Here is a 26,867-nt window from a genome sequence, read left to right on the forward strand (position 1 = left end):
TACCGTTACTAGTTTTTATAAAAATAACTGACTTCTTAAAAACTCGGTTTGTCGGTTAACCGAAAATATTCCTTTTTTAGAAAACCGGTTTAACGGTTAATTTAAAAATTTGTAGTTTTTAGTAGTCAGGAATGGTTAATATTAAATAACTATAAACATACAAAAGTGCTAAGTCCATTTTATTTTGTAAATATTTCAAAATTATTATCTCAGTCAAATGGAATAATTACACTATACAACAAAATCAATTTTTTTCCAAAATTACAAGGTCCAACCAATGAATTTTGATAGAGGAGAAAAAAATAAGACACGCGAATCGGCGTTTTGAAAGTTTACATCTGAATTTCATTTGAGGGGGGGTTAAAGTTTCCTCAAGGCATGGGTCTTTTTTGTCCTTCTTTTAAAAAAGAGCCAAAAACACCGTTAAAACAGGGATTTAATGGGTTAAAATGACAAAAATATTATCCGTGAAATTTTACTATAATTCCTTGAATACACCAAAACGGAAAATTCAACCAGACACAACAAAAGAGAGCTTAGGGTTAATTTCGCATTTATTAAGAATTTTATTTCAAAGTACAGTGAGGCCTCGATTATCCGTGATTCGATTAACCGGCAACATCAATTAACCGGGAAAGAAAATTTAAATATTTTTGGATCGATTTAATTTTTTTCCATCGATTAACCGTAATTACCGCTATTATCCGGGATTATAATCATAATTTTTTTCGATTATTTTTAAACAATCAATTTGAACAATGTGAATAAAACGAAAAAGGGGAATTCTATCTATTGCATACGATGATTCGGAAGCATATACAAAAGTAGATTTTGCTGTTTATGAATGGTTCCGGAAGGAAAGATCTAAAGGAACTCCAATTTCTGGGTTAACAGCGAAGAAAAGTCTTAAATATTTCACTCAAAATTAAATAAAAAAAGTGACATTGTATTCACAAACTTAATGCAGCAGGAAAAAAATATGCAGCTGCTACAATTTTCGTGGAAAAATTACATGAATTCATATTGTTACGAAATTGTACTTGAATTCAAATATAACGATTTTAACGGCTGATTTAAAAGTAGCATAATGCTTTCAAGTAACAGTGCTGTAAAACTGTAACATATCTGTGGGCATTGTTAAATAAAAGCTTTCAGTTGATTTGATTGTAAGTTGGCAACGCTGTATTCGAGTTCGAATAATCAGTTAAAGAACATTGTAGAAAGTACACCACAGATGGCGTATGATCTAGAATATTCGAACTTTGACAGTTAAAGAGCTTTCTAGATGGTAATGCAGTGTTATAAATAGTGGCAGAGGTTGCAGTCGTTAGTGAGTTGATCAGAGACGCTTTTCGAAGAAACATCATCTGAGTGCCTTAAAGTGTGTTGTGTATTTCTAAGAAGTGGTGTAGTGAGTACAACAGTAGACTAGCCAACGGATAGTTGCTGGTTCGACTGTTGGATGCGACTTATTTTTTATTTTTTTATTTTTTGTTTGCAAATACAAAATTCTATAAATAACTCTACAACAAAACAACTTATTTTCGGCCAAAAAATAAAGGATTACTTTTGGGACATCGGGAACAAAAATAATGACTTCTTTCAGTAGAAAAATAAGTAGTCGAATCGTCAAATTCCCCTTATTTTTCGTCTTATTTATAAGTAAAGTTTTTGCTGGGATGCTTATACACTATTGTTTTATTGAGGGGACAATACATTTTTTTATATAATTCGAATTCAGAATTACACATGAATTACACATGCATTCAATTACACATGGGCTACACATCCAAGTTAAAATTACACACAATATGTGTAATTACACATGAAGTGGCAACACTGATTACTCGTGACATTTTTTGCAATTAGAGCATGTTCTATTTTCGTGTGTATAACAGTGTTGTATTTTGAAATACAACACTGTGTGAGTGCAAAATAAAAAAACAAAACAAAAAATAGTAAAGAAAAATCATAACAAAATAAATTTCATTGCATTAAATATACTATGTATTGTGATTTAAAAATGTTTTAAATAAATATTTTGTTAAAAACAACAAACATATAAACTAATAGAGGTTATGTCACATGCAATTACATATGTACGTTTGATCGTGGAAATTATGAATCGTATGTATAACGTGAATTTTGACATACACATGGAATTCCATATGTATCGAATACATGTCCCAATACACAAGCAATACATGCCGTCTGACCCCCCTATAACACATATTTAGAGTTAGGTACTTTTTCACTAATACATGCTTATAGTTAGGTACTGCTGTCAAAGAGTTGGACTACCCAGCAGTTCGAGGAGACAGTACCGAACTAGTGATTTTACCCATCCTTTAGGGTGGGAGCTAGTTACTTCGATAGCCACGTGACTAGTCATTTTAACACGGGCATGTCCTAGGCAGGGGGTCAATTGTCTCTTTTTGATTACAATGAGACTGTCTAATAGCTGGTCCAAAGTAGGCAACGCATTAGATTCACATACTTGTTACATAGCGTCAGTTACCTTACTAGCTTTGTAACTGGTTACCTGATCAGCTACTTGGCTAGTTATTTTAACACGTACATGTCCTAAGCAGGGGTTCAATTGACTCTTTTGATACAATGTGACTATCTGATAGCTGATCGAAAGTAGTCAACGCTTCTGGTGGGTAAAATAAAGTGCAGTACAAAAAAAAGTATGAAGTGACTTCTCCATAGGTTACTAAGAGACACTAAAGTGACTATTGACTTCATGCTATGTTACATGGGATACCTTAGCTTAAATAAACTGTATGAGAATTATATCAACACAATTTGTATAAAACCAGTTTGTACGAATTACTCACAAAATGTTTAAAGTGACTACACTCCAGATTACTTAGAGACACTTAAGTGTCAATTGTCTTCACGCTAGATTACTTGGGATGTATAAAGTAACCAATTGTCTTCTCTCTGCACTACAAAGTGCACACACGTGTCAAATGACCAAAATATATAAATTGGAGTTAGCCAAGTGATAAGACATTTGTGACAATTACTGTTTTTATTGACGTATTAATAACACTAGCAGTGTCGAATTGAAATAAATACAGGCGAATTCACTTATTTTTTATATATAGAGTATGCCATACGGGCGTACGGGCGGATATTTTTTATATATGTAGTTTGACATTTGTGCGTGCTATTTCTATAATCAGCTGTGCTGTCGATGGCACCTTATTAAATGCACCTTGTTAATACGCCTTGCTACTTTATTAATTTACTTTGTTTCTTGGTGCATTTAATAAGGTGCCATCGGCAGCACAGCTGATTATAGAAATAGCACGCACAAATGTCAAACTACATATATAAAAAATATTGCTTTGTTTCAAGGCGTATTTAACAAGGTGACAGCAGTGGCGAATTGAAATAAATACAGGCGAATTCACTTATTTCTTATATATAGAGTTTGACATACGGGCGTACGGGCGAATATTTTTTATATATGTAGTTTGACATTTGTGCGAGCTATTTCTATAATCAGCTGTGCTGCCGATGGCACCTTATTAACGGTGCGTTTACACATGCAAGTAGATTGAGGAAAGTTGAGAATACGTATTATTATCGAAAATGTCGAAAATACATCGAAATGTCTACAAGTTGCTTGAGCGTTTACACATGCAAGTAAAAGTTCATTTTAAAAATGTCGTCAAAACGTAAACACATTATTATTAAGAGTTGCCTAGGATACCACATACATATATTTGTAGGGAAATAATTGTTATAAATAATTATTATTATTACTTTAATGAGATTAGTGCTCTTAAATTAATTTAATAGCGTTCTTTATTCATATTTGAAGAGAAAAAACAATTTTTTTTACAAATATACATAAAATAAGTTAAAAATATAATAATTATTTTACCACAATCCAGTAATTTTTTTTAAATTTTTTTAGTTAGGCAACTCTGTTTGTGTTTTTGACACTTTATTGCAGTAAGTGTCAAAAAATCACTGTCCATCGAAATTCACTAGGCAGTGAGCTGTAAGTGGCTGCATGTGTGCTTGTGTTAGTGCAAAAGTGTGAATGTATTGTGTTTTTCGAACTGTTACTTGCATGTGTAAACGCTAGGTAAATGCACCTTGCTTCGTTTCTTATCAAGGCGAATTTATACAAGGTGGAGTAAAGGCTCCATTAGTCTTTGCGTTCTGTAACGTTTCTGTTCTGTGCCGTTCTGAATGCTGTTTTATTGCAGTTAGTTTTTCCGTAAGATCGTTTCAGCTGTTTTTAAAATAATAACCAAAAAACCATCTTGGTGATTTTGTTACTATTTTTAGTGTTTTTTTTGTATTTAGACCTTCAACATATTATTGTGAACATTTTTATAAATACATATATTTTTTGTTAATGATTTAATTTATCAAATTTTTTTACATAAATAGTACATACATTAAAAGAAATTTATATTTATTTTATTAAATTTCAATGTTTTTTTGAAAATATTATATTTTTTATTCTTTTGTTAATAATAAATATTTCCCTTTCAAAAATGTTGGCACCACTGCTTTCATATTGTTGGCATTTTTGTGTATATATGATTTCAGCTGTTTTAGCTGTCACTTAACGTTGCGGACAAAATTCTGTTTTCAACGTTACAGAAAAACTAACGACACACACAACTTTCCCTATGCTAAAAACAAAACAGCTGATTCGGAACGGAACGTACAAACCAAAGTAAATTAATAAAGTAGCGACAGTACTACAACAAATACAACATTTACAAAAACCACAAGCAATTTTGTTTTTGGTTTAAGGTCTGAGCTGTCAAAGTTGCCTGTTGTTGTTTTTGCTTTTGGGCTTGTTGTATTTTTCGCCACAACAACCACAAGTGAATTGACAGTTCAGACCAAAGTAAAAAAAATAGTCAGCTGTTTTACTGAGTCTACTTTATTAATTTACTTTGGTACAAACCAAGGCGTATTAACAAGGTGAGTGCATCCCGGCAACAAATACAACAATGCAAAAACAACAGGCAATTTGTTTTTGTTAAAATGTACGTTAAATGTCAAAATCAAGGCGAATTAAAATATTACTATGTTATTTACAATAACAAATGTAAACATAAACAATGTTTGACATATAGTGTACATAAAACCACAGCGAATTAAGAAACAGCTGATTTTATGCACTCACCTTGTTAATACGCCTTGGTACAAACTAACTAGGCCCAAGATGTATTAACAAGGTGGCAGCGTAACTACAACAATTACAACAATACAAGAACAATAGTCATTTTTGTTTGTGTAAAACCGTGTAAACTGTCAAAAAATAATTCACAAAAACTCACTTTTATAAATGAAATAGTTTTTTTTAACACTTTTAAATATTTTATGCACATAAAGCGGTGACAAATACTCACTTTTTTAAATATAAAATAATCTTTTTAATCTTATAACAAATTTAAAAATGTTTGTAAACAAGCTTTTGACATTTCACAAGGCAAAACACGAGTAGAGCAAAAAATAGTCAGCTGGCGTTACGCTGCCACCTGGTTAAATATGCCTTGACTAGGCCTTCAGTCAAACAGCTGATAATTTTTTTTTCGCTTTTTGGTTCTAACAACTGTCAAAGCTTGTTTTTATATTTAAATATCTACATATTCTAAGCTTATTAACAAAATATCTATTGTTTACATAAATTACTAAAGCCCTCATTATTCAATTATCTACACTATATTAAGTTTAAATACTTATTTGTTTAATTTTTCATTTTGGTTTATTGACATTTGTTAAGACCAATCGTTGTTTTTGTAGAACTGACACCACCTTGTATAAATTCGCCTTGTTTCTTATTGTGCCCTGGCTGTCACACATGTGTGTTTTTTAGTTCAGTCACAAAGAAAACGTCGAAAGAATAGCAGGCATTAAATACTGAGGAGTGAATAAAAGCTAAAGTTAAATTTGTTGTAACGGTTAATTACACTTGAGTGTTTTAAGGTAAAAAGAGTAGACATACAACAACAAAGAATTTACTAGTGAACAATAATTGCAAACAAATAAAAGATTAATTGTGAATTTATGAACTGAAATGCAAGTGAAGTATGAAGGACAAAACAATAAACTCTGTAAAAAAATGCAGACTTGAAGTTTTTTTCATCTATCTACGCGATTCAGTTTTTTTACATGCATGTGTGCTTTTGGTCGTATTAAAACTTATTTTTGTTTTTGTTGCTTTACACAAAGGATGTTTTTGTAGTCGAACAAAATTGGTGTTAATTTGTTTTTTTTTTTGTTCGTAACAAGTAGTTGAAAAAAATCTTTTCTACTCAGAAGAAAAAAAAATGATATGAAACGGAAAAACAACTAAAAATCTCTGAAATCATGTCAATGAACGCATGATTTTCATCCACTTCCATTGTTTTATCATTTTATTTTTTGTTTTAGCTTTCAGGGGGGAAATAAAATGAGTTTTTCCCATGAAAAGACAAAAAAAAAGAAAAGAGTTGAACAAACTGCATCGTATGTAGTAATTTTGCAGTTGATCTGAAAAGAAGCAGACAAATTGAAATAATTTATTTTTAATTATTTGGCCTCTCAACTACATCGATGATTAATTTTATCTGAAATTATATTCAAATAAAAGAAAACAAAAGTAAACAAACACTCACCACTAGTTGAATAAATTGTACAATTCAACAAAAAAAATTATATTCGCAGTAACAATGGTAGTAGGATTAAAAAATCATTCTTGAAAAAAACAACCACCATTACTTCTCATCTTGTTTTCTTAAAGATTAATTCATTTCAAAACTTATGTATACATTAAAGCAAATATTAGAAGGGAGTCATCAGTCATTTAAAAGAATAATATCATATATAATGAAATATATTTTCTAAAGCTCATTCAAACATATTTATGAAAAACTTTGATACCATTTTTAAAAATATTGATTTATTTTATAGAAAATTGTAGCATTTGACAACATTTTGTAAAATATATAAAATAATTGCACAAAGAATTCAAAAATGCTAAATTTCCATTAAATAAAATTTTAATATAAACCGGTTAACCGGTTTTTTTTTAAAGACAAAAACCGAAACCGCTTAACCGGGTTTTTTAAACGACAATAATCGACACCGGTTTTTTTAAATTTGCCGGTTTTTTGGACACTAATAAATACTCATATCATATGTTCATATGGCGTACAGCAAAAAATATGATAATGTATATTTTTGCTTGCCCTGTTTATTAACATTAAATTTACGCACTTAGTTGTAAATATTTAAAAAAGAAATGCTACTTTGCCTGATCTGTGACTGTCATTTTAAACTAGACTACATTACAGCTGTGTATACTATTGAAAGATTGAACAAATGAATGAATGGCATGATCATATACCATGACAAAACCAGTATTATAATTAAATCTAGTCGTGTATATGCATTTAAGTAGATTGAGTTTTTGTCTCGCATATACTCGTACTATTTACTTGATAATTTAACTTAATTGGTCAACAAACGAAAAAAAGAAAACATTCAACACAGCCAAACAGAGGGTCTAACATGAAAATCAAATGAAATAATTTATATTAATCTTTTTCACAAACAAGAAATTCCGAAATAATATTTAAGGTTTATTTTTGTAATAAATTCATCACTTACCTATGACATAAAACACACATTTGAGGCATAATTAAAAACTACCCGTTTCTATATAGGTACCAAGCGAGTACTTTGAGTGAATTTTTAAATTTTCACTCAAAGTTTTCGCTTGGGATATTGAAATTAGCTAGCTAATTATTAATTATTATTTATTTAAAACAAATACCTAAAGGTATTCACAATTTAGGGATTTTAAAGAAAATCGAGCTTAGTTAATAATGAGCATTATAAAAATACAAAGTGTATCTACCTATTTAAGTTACACTAGCTGTATGCAGTCTAAGCAATAAAGAAAGCAATTGTAACCATTTTACTTGAGTCATTATAAACATAGTACATATTCTCAAAACATGTGAGAATTTCGTAAATTGAAATATTTAATGATATCTATCTATTATGTACATACAGTGGTGGCCAGGAATTTAAGACAAAAATTGTTTGCTAAATTCCATGTAATTGTCAATTATTTTTTCAAATATTTCCACAAATATGTATGCATGAGAACTGTTTTAACACACAAGTGTGTTTTATTCGACTATGAAAATTCATACATATTCACCATGAACACATAAAATTTTTCTACAACTTGACCAAAATTTTTTTTTTAAATAAACATATTTTTTCTCACATTTATATTATTATAATTTTATTATTATAAAATATTCGGACCAAATTTCGTATTTTTAGTTCCATTAGTTTCGGTCATATCATGTTATTAACAGCGGATGTTCGCTGAGGTGGGTCAAAGTATTTCCACATATCTTTGTCCATATATGTTTTACCGATTTTTCCAAACATTTTGCAGAAACTAGAAACATTAGTAATAAATTTCATACCCTTAGAGGTCCTTTTATTTTGGCTCTATCGTACTTAAAATTCAGTTGATGAAAAAAATTCAAGTATTTGTCTTAAATTGGTGGCCACCACTGTACATACATATGTGGAAAAATGAAATTTTACATTGTTATTTTGCACACTTATTTATTATTGCTGTAGTAATAACAATTTATTGTATGTGAATTTTAAGCAAATCTCAGTTTACTGTTGCAGTTGTATCTATTACAGCAGTCGGCGATAAAAAGATAAGCAGATAGGTACTATTTATTGCAACTATTATAATATATAAAACTATTAATTACAATACAGACGTTAAAAATAGCAATTAGTCGAATAGCTGTAAAAATTATTTTAAAAAAAACTTCAAAAGTGGCATTCAAGTAGATATCAATATTTATATAAATATGGTAAACCATGGTAGTACCATCAGTTACCAGGTACAATTATTAGAGAGAGTTTTCATTATTCAACAATAAAACGTCAAACTATGTGTTTAATTACTTACCTTTTTTCAATTTGTTACCGCAATATTTTTATACATTTTTAACGTTTTAATTGAAATTAGTACACATTTATTTAATAAAATATTGATTTTCTTCAATTATTAATGAATTTATGGTTGAAATTGAATTTTTTCGTAACAAAAATTTAAATTCAATTATTTTTGTTTGGCATTTCCTTTTTATATTTTTTAATTTTCTTTTGTTTGATGTTATAGGGAATGTATAATTGAGAGCATACTTTCTAATAATTGTACCTTGCTAATTCTACAATGATAGTAAACATAATTATATAAAAACATTCCTTACTTCGAATATACCTGCAAATGTTTTGGTATAAAATGTAAACATTTATAAATACTTATGAATTTAAAACTTTTTGTTGTTTATTTTTCTTTTTCTAGATAAGAAACATTCATAAAAATGGATTGTGGAACAACATTGGTGAAGTACATTCTCTTCATATTCAATACTCTGGTGTCGGTAAGTTTTGAAATCTGTTTTATTTATATTCTATTCATATAGCAAGTAGTACAATAATTTAAAACTTGTTGCATCATTATTTATATTGAGTTAAAAAAAAATCAGTAACAATAAGCTGTGAATAAAAACTGTACAATTTTTACTGGAAAATTGTGTTTTTTCATATTTAAAGGCATTTTAAATGAAAACATTTATTCATTTATTGAATGTGGAACATTGTGACTTGTTTATGACTAAACGTTACAAACAAAGCGCTATTATAGAACCTTGTTTTTTTTGAACTTTCAATGTTATAGAAATCAAAAAGCGCGGTATTTTCAATAACGATTGCTCTGTTATATTGTAGAATATATTTATTTTTCGGAAATTGGTTTCTTGGAAAAGCAATAGTTCAGAGAATAAGAATAATTAAGTTGTAACATTTTAAAATATCTCAAGAATGTTTTTTTTTGGAATATTTTTCCGAGAGCATTTTATAAATTTTATTAAAAATTCCAATACACGTACTAAGTATTTTATGGATTTTGTGATTAATTCTGACTATATCTAAGTAAATACGATAAATGCAGTACATAAACAAACCAAATATTTACATATTATTATACATATTAAATTATAATATATGTATGTAAATAAATACATAAATATTTTTGAAACTCAATACCATGGTTAACATAGAGGCTTAAGTCTGTTGTCAAAAACCTAACTCTTACAACAACAGAATACCTATATGCTAGTCAATGTATTTTGTTGTTGTGTCGACATATGATTTGTTGTATTTTTGTTTGAAAAATCTGAGTGTCTCGTCTCTGTAATAATTCTCTATGCTCAATACAATTTCATAATTTTCGGCAAGTTGCAAAAGTCAACACGTCCATGTATCTGTGTATGTAGTGTCTCCCTCCAACACTGAATGTGGATTTCAAAACTATTTCAAAGTTTATTATTGTTTTTTGAAGTTGCTTTAAGCTGGTTTTTGTGTTATTTTTGCGATTGAGTAAACAGCAGACAAGTTCCGATATTATAAATGTTACTACATACTATTGTTTGTGCGATGAACATTTATTTTCTCTCCCTTTTGTTGAACATGCGAAAATGAAACATAAAACAAAATGTAGAAAACCTTTTTTTTGTTTAAACTTAATTTTATTACGTTGTCTGAGAGTTTAAAACTGAAAACTATTTTTCAATGTTGTTTAGGGTCATTTTTCCAGTGTCAAGTTTAAAATTTATATTTTTTAATGTTGATTCTTTTAGGATTAATGTTTACATAAAATTTTAATATAGGGGACAAATATACATATAAATACGATCGGATTATTTTGGTGTGATAACTTTTTAAATTTTGAGAAAAAATTATTATAACAGAACACCTCCTGGATGGAGCTCATTTGCCATTTGTCTGGTGAGGTGGTTTCGCCCGCTACTGTTCGATGTTATCCGAAACCAATCCAACCATCATCCTTCAGAAACTTCCGGATCTGCTACAAGATATTTATTTGTAGTTTATATGCCACAGTACAATGCAAAGTCTTGAACAAATTAAAAAAATAATGGACTTCCTTCATTTGATCTCTTATTTATTATTTTCTTAAGTTGTGTGAAATTAAATTGAATTAACATTTTATTTAGTTTAATACATTATACATATACATATTATTTTTATATAGCCGATTTTGGTCACTGTAGCAAAAAAAAAAAAAAAACAAGCTAAATATCTAAGATTTTGAAACAAGAACAAATATCGAATAAAGCTATTAGTCCAATTTTGGCAATATTTACCTAATTCTTTTTGTGATTCATTCTAGCAATTAAAAAAAACCGGACTAATAATTGTTCGATACTGTCAACAATTTTAAAATAAAAGTTCTGCTACCATTTCACTTTGCCAGTTTACAATTTGGAAATATTTAAGTTTATCGTTTTAATATGTAGTTGTTTTTATTATATTAAAATTATCTGTAAACTTATTTCCAACTGGGACCTGTACATTTTAATTTAATTATTCTTTTATTGTTAAATTCTCATATAAACAAACATTTGTGATTGCAAAGAATAATATACTGGTGATAAAGCAAACGATCGTGTTGAATAATCATTAAAGTAAATGACTTTGAAGTTTTGTATTTTAAAACGAGTTTAAAACTTGTTTAAAAAGCTTTTATTTAAAGTAAATATGAAAAGGGTTAGAAATTCATACACAAAAATGTTTTTTTTTTCAAAAAATTTTTTCCTACTAAACATGCTGCTTCTTTTTCCACTTTAAATGTTCCCGGCAAATTTCTATACATAACATACATACTTATTTGTATATAAACAAAATTTATATACATTACTATAAGATGTTTATTTGTTTAAAATGTTTCAAATTTATTTCTTCTTTTTGTGATTTTATTTTGTTTCTTTTTTTGTGCATAACAAACATATAATTCTTGATTGGTTTCTTTAGAATGCTAACATAGCATATATAAGTTAAAGAGATTTTGTTTGTATTTGGCAAATTAAAATTAAATTTTTAAAACTAACTTGGGTTTTATCTGGTTTCATGTGAATTTCACCAGAGGGATTTTTAAATGACGGAAACACTCATACTGTTGTCAGTTATTTACCATATAGATATTTTATTTATTTAAAAAAATCAAATTTCTACTTGCAATTATTTGTTTTTAATGCTGAAATTTGTATGACTCAATTTCGCATGAATTTGTTCACACACATTTGTTTTATTGCATTGAGAAGCGAGCGTACATTCATTTCAAAACATGAGATACATTTATTGTTCTGGTGTTAATTCAATTTAAATACAAAATTATTTACACAAAACTCGTTTATTTGTTGTGATAATTACGAGCGTTTAAGAAAATAATATGACGTAATTAAGAAGCTTAAACTTTTTTCTGTGTAAAAATAATTGCAAATTTTAATTTCCGGTTTCGTTAATTAGTGATATGTAATACATATGATCTTTGAAATGGCTCACATTTTATTGAAATACATATATTAAAATTTGAATTTCATAGTTGATTCTTCATTTGTTTCATTTGTGGAATTTCGTGATACTTCGAGGAATATTTCATTATCTTTAGAAATGAGTTTGGAAGTGAAAAATATGAAAATTAACCTTTTTTATGAACTTGGAACCAAAATGACCAACACAATGCATAAAATAATTAATTTATTACTTTTCTTAAAAAAAAACAATCGAATTTTGTGATGTTCCGAATTAATTTTCTGAATTTGTTTTATTAAAACCAAATTATTGCTAAAAATATGGATTTTCCCGAAATACTGTATAGATTACGATTCCGTTATAACTAAATGGGAATAGGTACGTATTCTTAAGGAAATTATTATATTTAATTATCTTTTTTTCGAAACACTGAAAACATAACGATTCAGAGACGATTCGGAACGGGAAAAAATTAACCAATTTGACTCAGATTCCACGACATTCGAATCCTAATATACATAGTACATATATTGACCAATTACTTTTCCAAATCAGACGATTTGCAATAAAATGGCATCGAATTGATATAGCATAATTAGTTATAATTGCATATTTTGCTTTTAAGCGCATATATGTTAGTTGGATATTTTAAAGTTTGTAATTGTTTGATACAATTTGAAAAGAAAAATATTTGTATACAAATAAAAATTCAAAATAAAATTTATCTTAAACTTGTACTCAAAATTATGCTATCATAACAAAACACATGCATTTTAATATACATATGTACACACTTTTATTTCTAAATTAATGCATATTTTTGTGAATATTTTACATTTTATACTGCATTTATATCTTTGTTTTTATTGCATATTTGTATATATTTAGGCTTTTCTAGTGCATGAAAATCTCAGCCTTTTTCATTGCTAAAACATAACAGTTTTCTTTTTGTATCTTATGTCGAATAAGTTAATGAGTAAATAAAGAAACCTGCTGATAAACTCATATTGAAACGCAATTAAAAAAACAGTTACTGCATCATTTCATGTTTATTGTTTGCTATATGGCAAAATCGGAATAAATTAATGAGATACTGAGTGAATGCAAAAGGAATTAAGTTGATTTTACTAATAAAAATCCATAACAAAAACAGCAAATACATAAATATGTATATGTAGTAGCTATTGCTTAAATTGAATTAAATAATAATAACCCCCACATTCGCTCATACTTAATTTATTGTATGAATTTTGTTGTTTATTTTTTGTTATAACTTTTTTTTCTTTTCCACTCAAGTTACTTGCCACACTCACGCATTCATTCATTCATTCATTATCATCATCAGCGCACACTTGTTGTACTTATTTAGTATGTGCTGATATGTATTACTGGTGGAAGTGATGATTGTCGCTTTCTTCCCCTGGGTGTGGCCATTTGCAAAAATTTAGTTTAATTAAAATTAAAAACACACAAAAAGTAGCTGAAACAACTAAAAACACAGACAAAGTTAACACTCTTAACTAAAGTAATAACTAATGCTAGTTATAACTATTATAACCTCTTGACATGATAATTAAATTAACCTTTTTAAATTAGTTCGTTTCTTATTAGTATTTAGGGAATGAATTGTTCGTTTTTATGTCTTATATAGTTTGCATATCCAGACCAGCATAAAAAATGTTGTAGGGAAAAACAAATTGTCGACGTCATAACAAACATCATCAGATATGTAGATATACATATGTATATAAGTAAATGATAATCGAATATAAACACTCCAGTTTAATTATTCGAGGACATGGTGCAGAATCGCTTTTGGTATTTGGACATATCGAAATACTCTTATACATACATATGTACATGGAAAATGCTTACTCGTTCTTATCATGTTATGTTTTACATGTAATGCTTTATATAAATGTTCTTTGTTTTCAAGTTGATATCCAACTTTCCAGTATTAGAATAGTAGGGTTATAAAAAACATTCCAATTGGTTGAAGCTACAAAGAAAATTTTATTTTGGGGAAAACTAACAACCACTTGTTTATTATTTACGTAGTACATATACATACATTAGGGTGTTTTTTGTATTGGCTGAATTCACCTTCCTAAGATTCATAAAAGATCTGATATAACGTTAAACAAATTCCAAAAATTTTGGAATTTATTAAGGATATACAAGTATACTAGGATAAAGTCCAAACTAAATTAGAAAAATATCCCTGATAATTATTTCCTTTGATGATTTTATACCTTTGTTCAGTATCAATAAAACAAATTTGGAATATATAACAATCCAAAGCAAAAAAAATATTAAAGTTTTACTGGAACCAAGAAACCACAGGGGTCAAGTTTTTGAGTCCAACCGGATGTGTCGTGGGATGGAATCTTCCATAAAAGTTGAATGGGTTGGGGAGACTAGTCTGCTGACATGCGATTAGGTTCTGTCTAGTCTAGCAACACATTATGTTGTCTGATAGACATTTTAGTCATTTTGACACAACCTGTAGCAAATGAGTTCCATACTGGGACAGCATAACTGAGAAGACAGCGACCAATTGTTTAACACGTCGCTACAATCGTCTCCATGTCTATGCCCCATGAGATGCCAGCGAGATTGAGATGTTTAGTTCCATCCTTTTTCCATGAAGTGAAAAGTGACACGGTCGATTTTGAGGTTGATAACTTGAGTTTGGCTCTTATGTTGTCGGGATTTTGATTTCGATGGATATAATAGAGTTCGCGATGTCATTAATCCGCATGGAATGGTCATCCGTATCAAACGCTTTAGCCTTTAACATGCGAGGTATTGGTAAATTTTACCCCCTCTACGTGATGTCATTAATCCGCATGGAATGGTCATCCGTATCAAACGCTTTAGACTTTAACTTTAGACTTTGCAAACAATTTTCACATCTCATGTAAAAGTGCAGCAATAGTGAGTGCACTGACACGAGCAATTTTAAATATAATTATTTAAGTCAAGAGCTTTAATTGGACAAGAGTAGATAGATATATTTGAAGAGATATATTTGCACTTGTAGACCCATAGGGTCTATTGTGATACCCTTAAGACATATAACTAGGTGTGAAGAGATGAAATGAAATCATAGATAAGTCAGGTGATATAAAGAGAAATAAAGTGGAAGAAACCCCAGTCGAAAGAAAAGGGAGAGGAAATAAGTAGACGCTACCTAAAATAGCCACCCTATTCATATCTAGGTATATCCGCCATTTCATAACGGAATCTTTCCCCTAGCCATTTTACCTGAGAACCTGTAATCTAGGACAGTTACACAGAATATGTGTAATTGGACTAAGGCGTATTGAAATTGGCGATGATAGGTTCATGAGTTCTCATATCCCTATTAGGAATTTAACGCCCATAATTCTCTTATAAATACAGATACCTATAGGAAATTAAGCACAAATATGTATATCTCATATATATAAAATACACAGCCAAGACAACAGCTGCTGATTCAGAATGACCACTATTCTTCAGGAGTTATTTTTTGGTAGATAAACCTTCGCCGCCTTCCAACTGGGAATGCATTCCCGGGAATTTTTTAAGACTAAATTAAATTAAAAACCAGAAAATTTTTTTCCGAATAAATTGACTTATTCCGAATAAATTGACCAGCGTTTTAAAAGTATAAAATAACTATATTTCGTTGTACAATGTTGGTCCAGCCTTTATAAGGGTTTCTTGTAGATTGTAGATAAACAAATTTGAACCACTATTATTGTTATTATTTTCTCTAAATACAAACAATGATCATTGAATATTCCTAAAAGATGTAATGTTAGGCATCTTAATAATTCCTTTAAGAGCATAAACTTTAAATTAGATTCATTCTTAATAACCAAATTTTGCTGTGGCTTGATTTGAGTGAAAATAATTCGGTTATTTCAACCGTGATACTTCTTTGCCAACTGACTATCTGTTGCTAGAACCGAAAAAATCAATGGATATAATAGAATGATTCAGTTAGCAACAAATTTGGCCATCGAAACGAATCTGAAAATTTTAAATTTTAGAAGATAACTTATGAAGAAATTCTCGAAAATTAACAAAAAAATATTCCCGGTAAATTTTTCCCGAGTATGAACCCTAGTCGGTTAGTAAAGCTTTAGTAAATATTGGTATTAAAATATAAAAAAAGGTTTTTGTTACAATATAACATTTTTATTATAAACATATTTTAAAGCCAGAAGTTTGGTAAACATTTTTATACAAAAAAGTAAGAGAGTTATATGTATTTGAATCTTATTTACCATTCACCAATACGAGCACCGATTTTTGTGTATTTTGTATAAAAACATTTATTTTGTTCAGCCGATTTGGCTAATTATATATTTTTTGTTACTAGAAAATACCAGTGGTAACTTTCACTTACCTTGCTAGACTTAAACATTGAAGTATGTAAGTCGGAACAGAGTTTTTCATAAGTTTTGTTAATTTTTGGACACATAAGTTTGCTATTAGCAATAACTATTTGGGACTCGTTTAGGCCCTATTGTGTTAATAGTTTTCAAACACTGGACGGACAGACATTTCGGATGGATTTTTTCCCATTTTCCATAGCAAATATTTACGATCTACATATAATATTTGGGAATGCCCTATCGCGCATTCAACAGACATAGCTAGATCGTCAAAGAATTTTGTAAAGACCCAGAATATATAAAGTTTTATGTGTCTACGACCAATATTTCGAATTATCCCACATTTGTTTTTTGGTGGTTGATGTAGAAACTTTTGCTAAAAAATCTTGTTTAAAAAAAGCTCACTCAAAACGAAATTTTTTATATATACAGTTTCATACAATCATCTTTTTTTTTAAACGAAAATATTATAAAACATTTTGCTAAGTTTTAACAAATAACATACCTCAAGACAGATTCTAAAATGTACGAATTTTATTTATTATTGTTTACTTCACCCTCAGCACACAGTCACATTTGGCCAATATAGAACAACAAAAATTGAATTGTCCAATTCTCATAATATTTGAATACTTATGTATTAGAATTCACTTCTACTAGATTATAAATCTACTTTATAAAAAGAAAATACAAATTACACGAAGTCTGGTTATGCCTTAACTAATAGTTATACTGTCAGTTAAAATTATTTTTGTATGAAAACTGTCAGTTTAACTACTAGTTAACACATAACCAGACTTCGTATTAATGGTGGTTAACCTTTTTAAAATATTTATGTATGGGCTGTTGTTTCTATAAAAGAAAAATTTTAAATTTTACAAAAATCCTGTAGTATCCTGCGAACATTTCACTATTGTCAGCAAATTGAAAATCTCATATATTATATTAAAAAATAATATCCTGCAACAACTTGCCCCAACAACGAGTACCATAAAAACCAAAATACCTCTCTGAACTGAATTTCAATTAAAATTTTTTTATAAAAAATTTGTACAATGAATAAAAAATATGCTGGCACTTTGAATATTAATGAAATTAAGGTCATATGCTATAGTTTTAAGTCTTTATCATTAAAATTTGATTTTTGTCTCCCTAAAATGGTCAAATATTACTGTTTTATTATGCTAAGAATTGCAAAGTGGGGGAAAGGGAAAATAAATCTGTAACTTCTAACTGAATGTGTAGTCCGATTTTAATAAAATTTCTATTGCTATATATTTGAGTTTAAGTTTTGAATTTGGACTTTGAACACTAAGGGGGGAGGTTGAGCCTTGAAGCCCCAAAGTGGCTGGGGTACATCGGTTATATGAAACATTAAAAATGATGCCTAATTTTTTTGGTCGATCCGATTGGATCTTGTTTGTATGGAAAACAAGATTTTTAAGTGTTTTTTGCATTTTAAACCTTAAATACATTTTTAAGAACAACGCTTAAAAATATTTTTTTTTAGGTTTGATTAAAACATTCATATCACATTCATTAGGGGTCATGCATATAAGATTTGAAAAAATGGGAATGTATTCAGTAGACTGTTTATACGTATTTACATATATACAAACACATTAATTTGTATTTACTGTGTATATCTTGAATGCTTTCCTGTTTTTATACCCTTCAGCTTCGTGAGAAGGGTATATATAAGTTTGTCATTCCGTTTGTAATTTCTACATTTTTCATTTCCGACCCTATAAAGTATATATATTCTGGATCCTTATAGATAGCGGAGTCGATTAAGCCATGTCCGTCTGTCTGTCTGTCCGTCTGTCTGTCTGTCTGTCTGTTGAAATCAGTTTTCTGAAGACCCCAGATATCTTCGGGATCCAAATCTTCAATAATTCTGTCAGACATGCTTTCGAGAATTTTGCTATTTAAAATCAGCAAAATCGGTCCACAAATGGCTGAGATATGAGGAAAAAACCAAGACTACCTCGATTTTTGACCTATTTTTTTACCTATATCTGGATTACTAAGACATTAATATAGACAATATGGATATCTAATGATAGATATTTCAAAGACATTTGCAAACGTCTTATATAAGACCATAGTAAGTTGGACCTACAATGGGTCAAAATCGGGAAAAAATTTTGAACCCGAATTTTTTTTTTTTAAAAAAAAAATTTTAAAAACAAAAAAAAATTTTAAAATTTAAAAAAAAAATTTTTTAAATTTAAAAAAAAAATTTTTTTCAAATTTAAAAAAAAAAAATTTTAAATTTAAAAAAAAAAAATTAAAATAACAATCGAAAAATTTTTTTTTTCAAAAAATTCAAAAACAACTGGAAAAAAATTAAATTTTGTTTACCTAAAAATATTTAAAATTTTGAAGTATAATTTGGTGAAGGGTATATAAGATTCGGCACAGCCGAATATAGCACTCTTACTTGTTTTTTTTGTGTTTTGTTTCTTTTGGCGTTGTTGTTGTTTTTTATACAATTAAACGTATGTTTGGTTGTGTGTTGGATTTTTTGACAAAAAATCAACAAATCGTATGTTTGAATGTGCATGCTTTGCGTATTTTGTTTTTCTTTTGTCTTTTGTTTCTTTTGGCGTTGTTGTTGTTTTTTATACAATTAAACGTATGTTTGGATGTATGTTGGTTTCATTGGCTTGCGTATTTTGTTTTCGTTTTTTCTTTTGGTGTTCTGTTTCGTTTGGCGTTGTTGTTGTTTTTTGTGTTCTTGATAAATTTAGGATGCTGTACGCTGAAAGTGGGCAATGTACATACATATATACTAATTATAAAAAATAATAATGCATCCACAACAAAGGTGAAGGGTATATAAGATTCGGCATAGCCGAATATAGCACTCTTACTTGTTTTATCTCATCTTTGTCTACCAAATAAACAAATACAAATCTGACGTCATCAAAATACAAATAAAAAACTTGTTTTTTTTTATTTCTTTTGTTAATTGTAAAAATTTAAACGGCTTCACTTTCCTTCAACTTGTATTCTTTAACAGCAAAATTTTTAAATTTTAAAGTAAAACGAATCAAGTAGTTGCTGCTACTAAAAATAATAATAATAAAAAAAAATAATTACACACTTTTGCAGATTGTATATGTATACAACAGCATTCTTGTGTTTGAATGTGTTTGTGTGCCTTGGTTTTAGTAAATGACAATGTTTTCTACATTGTCCTAGATTTGGGATGATGCTGAATGAGTTCACTTGTCATTACGCACAATCACGTACGTTTTGCGAGTTCTTTTTGTATTTCTTATTTACTGAGCCCTACTACTTCTTTCTTACTACCCAACTCCCCCTCCTTTTTTTTTTTGGTTTAAAAACAACGACGCCATACAAGTTTGAAATAAATATTCAACTTCAAATCTACTAAGGAGAATTTTCACTTTCTACGCAGTACTTCATCCGAATTATTCTTGTTTCTGTGCCCTTTCTTTAAGAGTATTTATAAATTCCTCCCTCTAATCTACATGCAAAATGATGAGATACATACGTGCATACATACGTATATAGTTTGTTATGTACAATCGTGGTAGCAGTTTACATATTTTGGTTTTTAAATGACTTTCACTCACATTCTTCAAAATACCATTTTGAAAAGTTTTTATGTTTTATTGCGTCATAAAATCGAAATCAATTTTTTTTATACAAACATTTAATCATCAAACTACTTGTCCGCATCGCTCGCATCCACACAAACATGTTTTGTATTCAGTTCAATTGATAACTACGGATTTTTCTTATTTCTTTTTGGTTGGATGTTTGTTTTGTTTTACTAGCTGTCCACTTGAACTCAACCAATGCTATTCTTGCTATTGATGCTATGACTCATAGTTCTGTCTACAGATTCAAACCAAAAAAAAAAAAAACAAAGAAAAACAATTTAGTAAAATTAAAACGTCAACTTTGAGAACTTATTATTTTAAATATTGCCTTTAACTACGACCATTAGGTCTTTTTTTGTTAAAAATGTTATTTAAATCTGAAATAAACGTTTTAGAATATGATGTTTTTTTTTGAACTATGAAGTGAAATGTCTTTAAATAACCCAGGGGCTTTTGTTCCACAAACATTATATTATTTCCCATCGATAATTTTGACCAAATATGAGTAATATCCATTATCACAATGTATAGTTGTTTCAACTTGTCAGTGTAACAAAAATTAATTTAACCAACAGTATAACTATAAGTTAACATATAACCAGACTTTGTGTTGATAATAGGGGTAAGGAAGTTATGAATGCAATTATCTTCAAAAAGAAAATGTCAGAAATTGGACAAATCGCGAAATAAAATATATTTGCATTCATGGATTTTCGGTACACTATGATTTATATCTTTTTTCATATTTCTATGTTCATGAGTAAAGAAATTCAAAAAATTAAAAGCATTATTACTTCCCCTTTTGCTAGTTATCACTTGTTCAGGGTCAAATATTAAAAAGTACTATTAGAAGCAAAGTACCTACACTCTTTTGTTAGCTTTGAGACTTGAATTTTTTTGTTCTGCCTGTTGAAGGTAGAAATTTTCCCAAAATATTCTCAGTTATTCAGAAATGTTTGGACAAAAGGTCCGTCCGATCGACTTTAAAAAAAATAAAACAGTATTGGTGGTAGCTGATTTATGTGTCCAAAAATTAGCAGAAAAGGATTTTGGAATGTACATATTTTGGTAAATTTAAAAATTTTGAAAGATTTCAAATGTATACCTTCATTTGATTGTCAATGGAAACTATGCAAAGTTTCACATCTAAATTGGTCCTGGTATGCCGGGCATCTCTTAGCGAGATGGCGAGGCAACAAAGTTTAGCAGATACTCTGGAAGCGTAAATTTATTATGCACTGACAATGCGGTTACGGTAATCGTGCTGAAAGTGTAGTTTAGGGATAATGGTGGCCAAGACACACCCTTAATTAAGGAATATCTACACCTTCGTTATCGTATCTCTAAATATAATTAGCAAACATCGTACTATATAATTGACCCGTTTATTGCAAACGTATGCAATTGCCATTATGTTGCATTAGTAAAATTATTACTTCATAATTAAAGGTGAAATTTTATTTCAAACTGACTTTCTATTGCATAATAAAACAAGTTAATGTTTGCAAAATAAATTAGGTAAAAAGAAATCGTTTTTGGAATTTGAAATTAATCGAATTTTTTTTTATAGAAATAGACACACGTGCGTAATGATTAACCCGAGTAAGAGCAGCTTTAGTGTGGTTTTTGTCCCTTTATATATAAATGTGAATTATGTGATGGCTACATAAAATATTTATTATACCATATATAAATGTAAATTAAAAAACTTAAAGCAATGTACAAATGATATCGCTGCGGCACTTTTATAAATCAATATTTACATAATAATAATATATTGCGAACATTTTTCGCAATTTCGACTACGACCATGTCTACAAATAGATAACAAATGTTCTGTTCAATTTTATATATAAATTTTATTATTATTTTTTTTTATAATTTTTAGATTCTCGGCATTTTGGCTATTGTCTATGGCGTGATTGTTTTGAATAGCATTGGTATGATTGAAGTTGACAATCAAGTAGGTTTCCCACCACAGGCGGCTGTACCAATCTGCCTAATCACAATTGGTTCAATTGTGGTATTCATTTCATTCTTGGGCTGTTGTGGTGCCATTCGTGAAGATGTCTGCATGACCATGTGCTATGCTGTGTTCATGTTAATTTTACTCATTCTTCAATTGGTTTTGGTTGTTTTGCTGTGGACCAACAAGGATAAAATTACCACTGTTATGGGCGAGGTTATCGATCGGGCATGGGAACGTGAGGCCAGAGAAACTGGTGTCTTTGAAGCCTTCCAAAAATCTGTAAGTTAAAAAAAATACTTGATTTAGACTGTTATTTACTTAATTTTTTTTTATTTGCTTTGATTTTAGTTCAAATGCTGCGGTTCTAATGGATTCACTGATTATGCTCTCATTTTGAAATTGCCAACTGACAGCTGCTGTGATGCCGGTAGCACATGCACTCCTCTCAATTACTATGGCGGTTGCAAAGAAAAGTTTGTTAGTTTCATGTCTGGCAGCACCGACAATGCTAAATACTTTGGTCTTGGTTTAATTGCTATAGAGGTTAGTACTTGTGGTTGAAAATTTTCAAACTTGACTTCTAGTAAAAAAAAAACTCTTATTGTTAAGAAGATAGTTATCTATGAAATTATAAAGCAAAGTATAATAGAATTCAAAGTAATGATTTATCTGCATTAACAAATCTAAATAAATGGCTGAAGAAAATATGCCGATCGCATCTTCTAAGATCTTCCGATACACTCCATCGCACACGAAGCTGTAGATCGTTTAATTCCTATTCGCAGTGTGTCTGTATTTCCCAGCTGAAAAAGCTGATGTCGCAGAAGAGCATGATGACATTGTAGTAACAACCCTGACGATTCAAGAATCGTCATTTGATAAATGAGGACAAGCGGGAAAAATGGTTGGATCATTGGAAGAACTGCAACTTCAAGTTTACGAGTAAGCAAGCTGTGTACTTGAGTTCGGTCTCTCTGCAACAAATGGGGCTAGATTTGTAGAAAGTCTTCGACAGAAGGACCTTCATCTTTACGAAAGTTCACAGAGACACCATAAATTTCACAGTCCTGGAATTTTTACCATTAAATTTAGTTAGAAAATCATTTTTTAAAAGATTTTATTTAACTTGCAGTGTTTGTATGTTAGTTTAGCCCGAAATGTTTAATGCTGTTATGTACGAAAATTCGAACTTGTGTTTGAAAATATTACAAAGCTGTTAAAATAATCTCGAAATCATGAGGATTCTTAAAGAAGAATTTAAGTTTTATTTGTGGCCAATTTTTTTGTTTTATTTTTCTAATTTTAAACTTAAAAATCTAAAAAACAAGTTTTTATTTAAATGCTTTAAAAAGAAGAAAACGCAAGAAGCACCAGCATCAGGAAAAAATCACGACAAGCTTTTATATCACATTAATTGTATAATGTAATAAATAGTTGCATTTAATTTAAAGTTTATTTTCTTTTTTTAGATCATTTAAATAAAAACTTGTTTTAAAAATGGTTTTTTTATTATTAATTTATTTTATTATTTTTAGAGAATTTAAATTCGAAGTTTTGAACATATCTTAAAAAGCTTATATTCTTACCCCCTTATTCATAATCAATTTTTAATTTTATAAATGGTTTATAAAACAGAATTTCCATACAAAATTTGTTTTATAAACTTGTAATAAATATAAAAACTGAAACTTCTTTAAAATTCATGAACATTTTTAATTTTTCATTAAAAAGTTATACGGGAATTTATTTTTTTTTTAATTTTTATGTTTGAAATTAGAAAAAATAAAACTAAATTTGTTTTTTATGAATACAGCTCTTTAAAATTATTTTTTTATAAAATTTGGAAACGAGTTAGGTTTTTAGTGATTAGTGTATATTTTAACTTCAATATATTGAGATTACGGCATTCGATATTTAACAAAGAAATCTAGTACTTTTTATTTAAATTATTTTCAATGCGAATGCGATAATTCTGCCACGGAACTTTTAAAAAACTTTTGTACCAAAAACATTTTGATTTGAAATTTCAAATTTTCTCAAAAGAATTTTATAAAATTTAGAATTTTCTGTTCTTTATATATTTATTAATTATATTTTTTCTAATTACTTTTCAGCTCGTTGGTTTCATCTTTGCCTGTTGCCTGGCCAACAATGTGCGCAACTATAAGCGACGAAATGCTTATTAAATGTTTTGTAACTACAACAAAATTGAAAAAAAAAATAATAATCTCAATCATAAAGAAAACATTTAAATAAAATCCCCTCTGCATATTTTTCTTTTCTTTTTCGAAATACATATTTAAAAGCACATACATACAAATGTAATTTTCCAATATTATAAAAAAACGTACAATTTAAGAATGAAATAAGAATCAAATGAATCAACAATTACCTGCTGTTACATTTGTAAAACAAACAAAAACAAAAATTGTAATTGTAGTTTTAAGTAAGAAACAAATCGAATGAATGAATGAATTATAAAAGATGTTACAAAATCCAATTTAACTTTAGTGTTTAAAAATGTTTTATTACTTTTTTTTATATATTATATAAATATTTAAATACATACTACAAACGTACAATATAAACTAAAACCCATGAAGTTTTCCTTATTCGAAATTATTACACATATTTCGGGTTTTCTCCTACTACTTACTATAAGTATTTTTCTTTTTTTTTTTTTTTGTAAAAAAACAACCTCAATGAAATTTTGTATTATTTCCTATTTTCAAGAACTTGTATTTAGTTTAACATTATTTGTTTTGGTTTTATATAGCTTACCCTATTGATTGGTTTGTAATGAATTAGAATCTCCAATTGACATGTAATTAAAAAATCAAATATTAAATTATTCAGTTTACTGTTGAACAAAACCACAATTAATTTTTATTCATAATAATACTGTAGTTTTATTAAAATTTTCATGAACGCAAAAAAAATAACAATAAATGGAACTGAAGGTGACTTTTGTTTGTTTTTTTTTTAAATTGTGTTTAAAATTTTTATTAGCGTTAAAACGTGGCTAACCATTTATTTATTGTCGGTTTTGGAATTTAGTTTATCACGTCTAGTGAAGTGTCATTTGAATGTTGTCGGTGATTCATGAATTTCTAGTTGATTTTCTGTAAACACAAAAATCTAAGTTAGAAATAACTACATATGTACATATGTAGTTCAATTCATATTATTGTTATCGACACATGTTCATATGTCAATAAAATTGCACTTTGGTAGTATTTAGGTAAATAAAGGCGGGAGGTGTTTATTTTATTATTATTTGTACTAAATTGTGAATTCCATGAATAAAAAAACACAATGAAAAACACAAATGGTATGACAAACATAAATGGTATGACAGACATTTAACTTAATTAATGACTCGCATCTATGTACTTAGAAACTTCCCTAGTAATACGTTTTTGGCCTTGGATTTGTTTTGTATTACAAATAAATTAAGCCTTTGAAATAGATTTAATTGATAAAATTAAATTATAGATTGCATAAAGACTGCAAAGTTTTTCCAAAAAAATATTATCTTGTAATATTCCACTTTATTATAATTTAAATATTTGGGTTCTACAAATCTACTTTCGAATAATCGACTATTTTTTGATAAATTGTTGAAAAGTCGACTTTTCGACTATTTTATACTGTTACATTTGAATTTAGCTTTTTAGTATTGTTTTTTTTTACTAATACATTCTCACCACTTAGGTTTCTGACAACTGAGTTAGGTCTTTGACAGGAGAGTTTCCGCTCTATGTAGGGTTTTTATCCCGGGAATTCCCGGGACAAATTTCCCGGGAATTTTGTCAATTTTTCACTACCCGATTCCCGGGATTTTTAGTCGGCATTCCCGGGAATTAAAAACTGACGAAACTACAAAGAAAACAAGTTAGAACTCTATTTTTTTTCTATAAAAAGTGAAAAGCTTATTATTATTGTTATTATTATTATTTATTTGGGGTTTTTCGAATGGAAAACTGCACGATCTAGAAATAAATGTGAATAATCTTCAATGCCAAGATGGACAGGTGCGAATTATTCCAGAAAATACTAGTACAACAAAGGTCCCTATTTTTGATGGCGGCAAGTATAGAATTGATTTTGGCCTTGAAAGGAAACACAGCAATAGTCCTTGGTAACAATGACAGCTTTATAATGAGTGTGTTTTGCAGATGTTGTATTATAAAAATTCATCTTTGAATCCAATAATTTGGAAATTTTCGAGATCAACATAAATTTTATCTCTTCAGTTAAATGTATTGAATTCATTCCTTTTACTAAAAGGCTTAAGATTTTTTTCAATTCATTAAAAGCTAAATAAAACTGAATGAAGAAGAGACATTTTAACTCAATTTGTAGTAGATTTGAATCAACAAAAATTTAAGCAGTTTGAATAAATTTTGTTATTAATTAACAAAGTATAACAAGTAGTCCAACTCTTTGACAACAGTACCTAACCCTATA

General features: G+C 28.7%; 1 protein-coding gene across 1 annotated transcript; it reads left to right on the forward strand.

Moving 5' to 3' along the window:
- The first annotated feature begins 5,842 nt into the window (after positions 1 to 5,842).
- Tsp42Ee (Tetraspanin 42Ee) lies at positions 5,843 to 24,991 on the forward strand. The gene is made up of 5 exons (XM_065512285.1): positions 5,843 to 5,970; positions 9,377 to 9,455; positions 22,317 to 22,676; positions 22,746 to 22,940; positions 24,512 to 24,991. The coding sequence occupies exons 2-5, from the start codon at positions 9,396 to 9,398 to the stop codon at positions 24,581 to 24,583; spliced, it is 687 nt and encodes a 228-aa protein (XP_065368357.1). The 5' UTR covers positions 5,843 to 5,970; positions 9,377 to 9,395; the 3' UTR covers positions 24,584 to 24,991.
- The last annotated feature ends 1,876 nt before the right edge of the window (positions 24,992 to 26,867 follow it).

Source organism: Calliphora vicina, chromosome 5 (assembly GCF_958450345.1).
Source record: "Calliphora vicina chromosome 5, idCalVici1.1, whole genome shotgun sequence".
NCBI lineage: Eukaryota > Metazoa > Arthropoda > Insecta > Diptera > Calliphoridae > Calliphora > Calliphora vicina.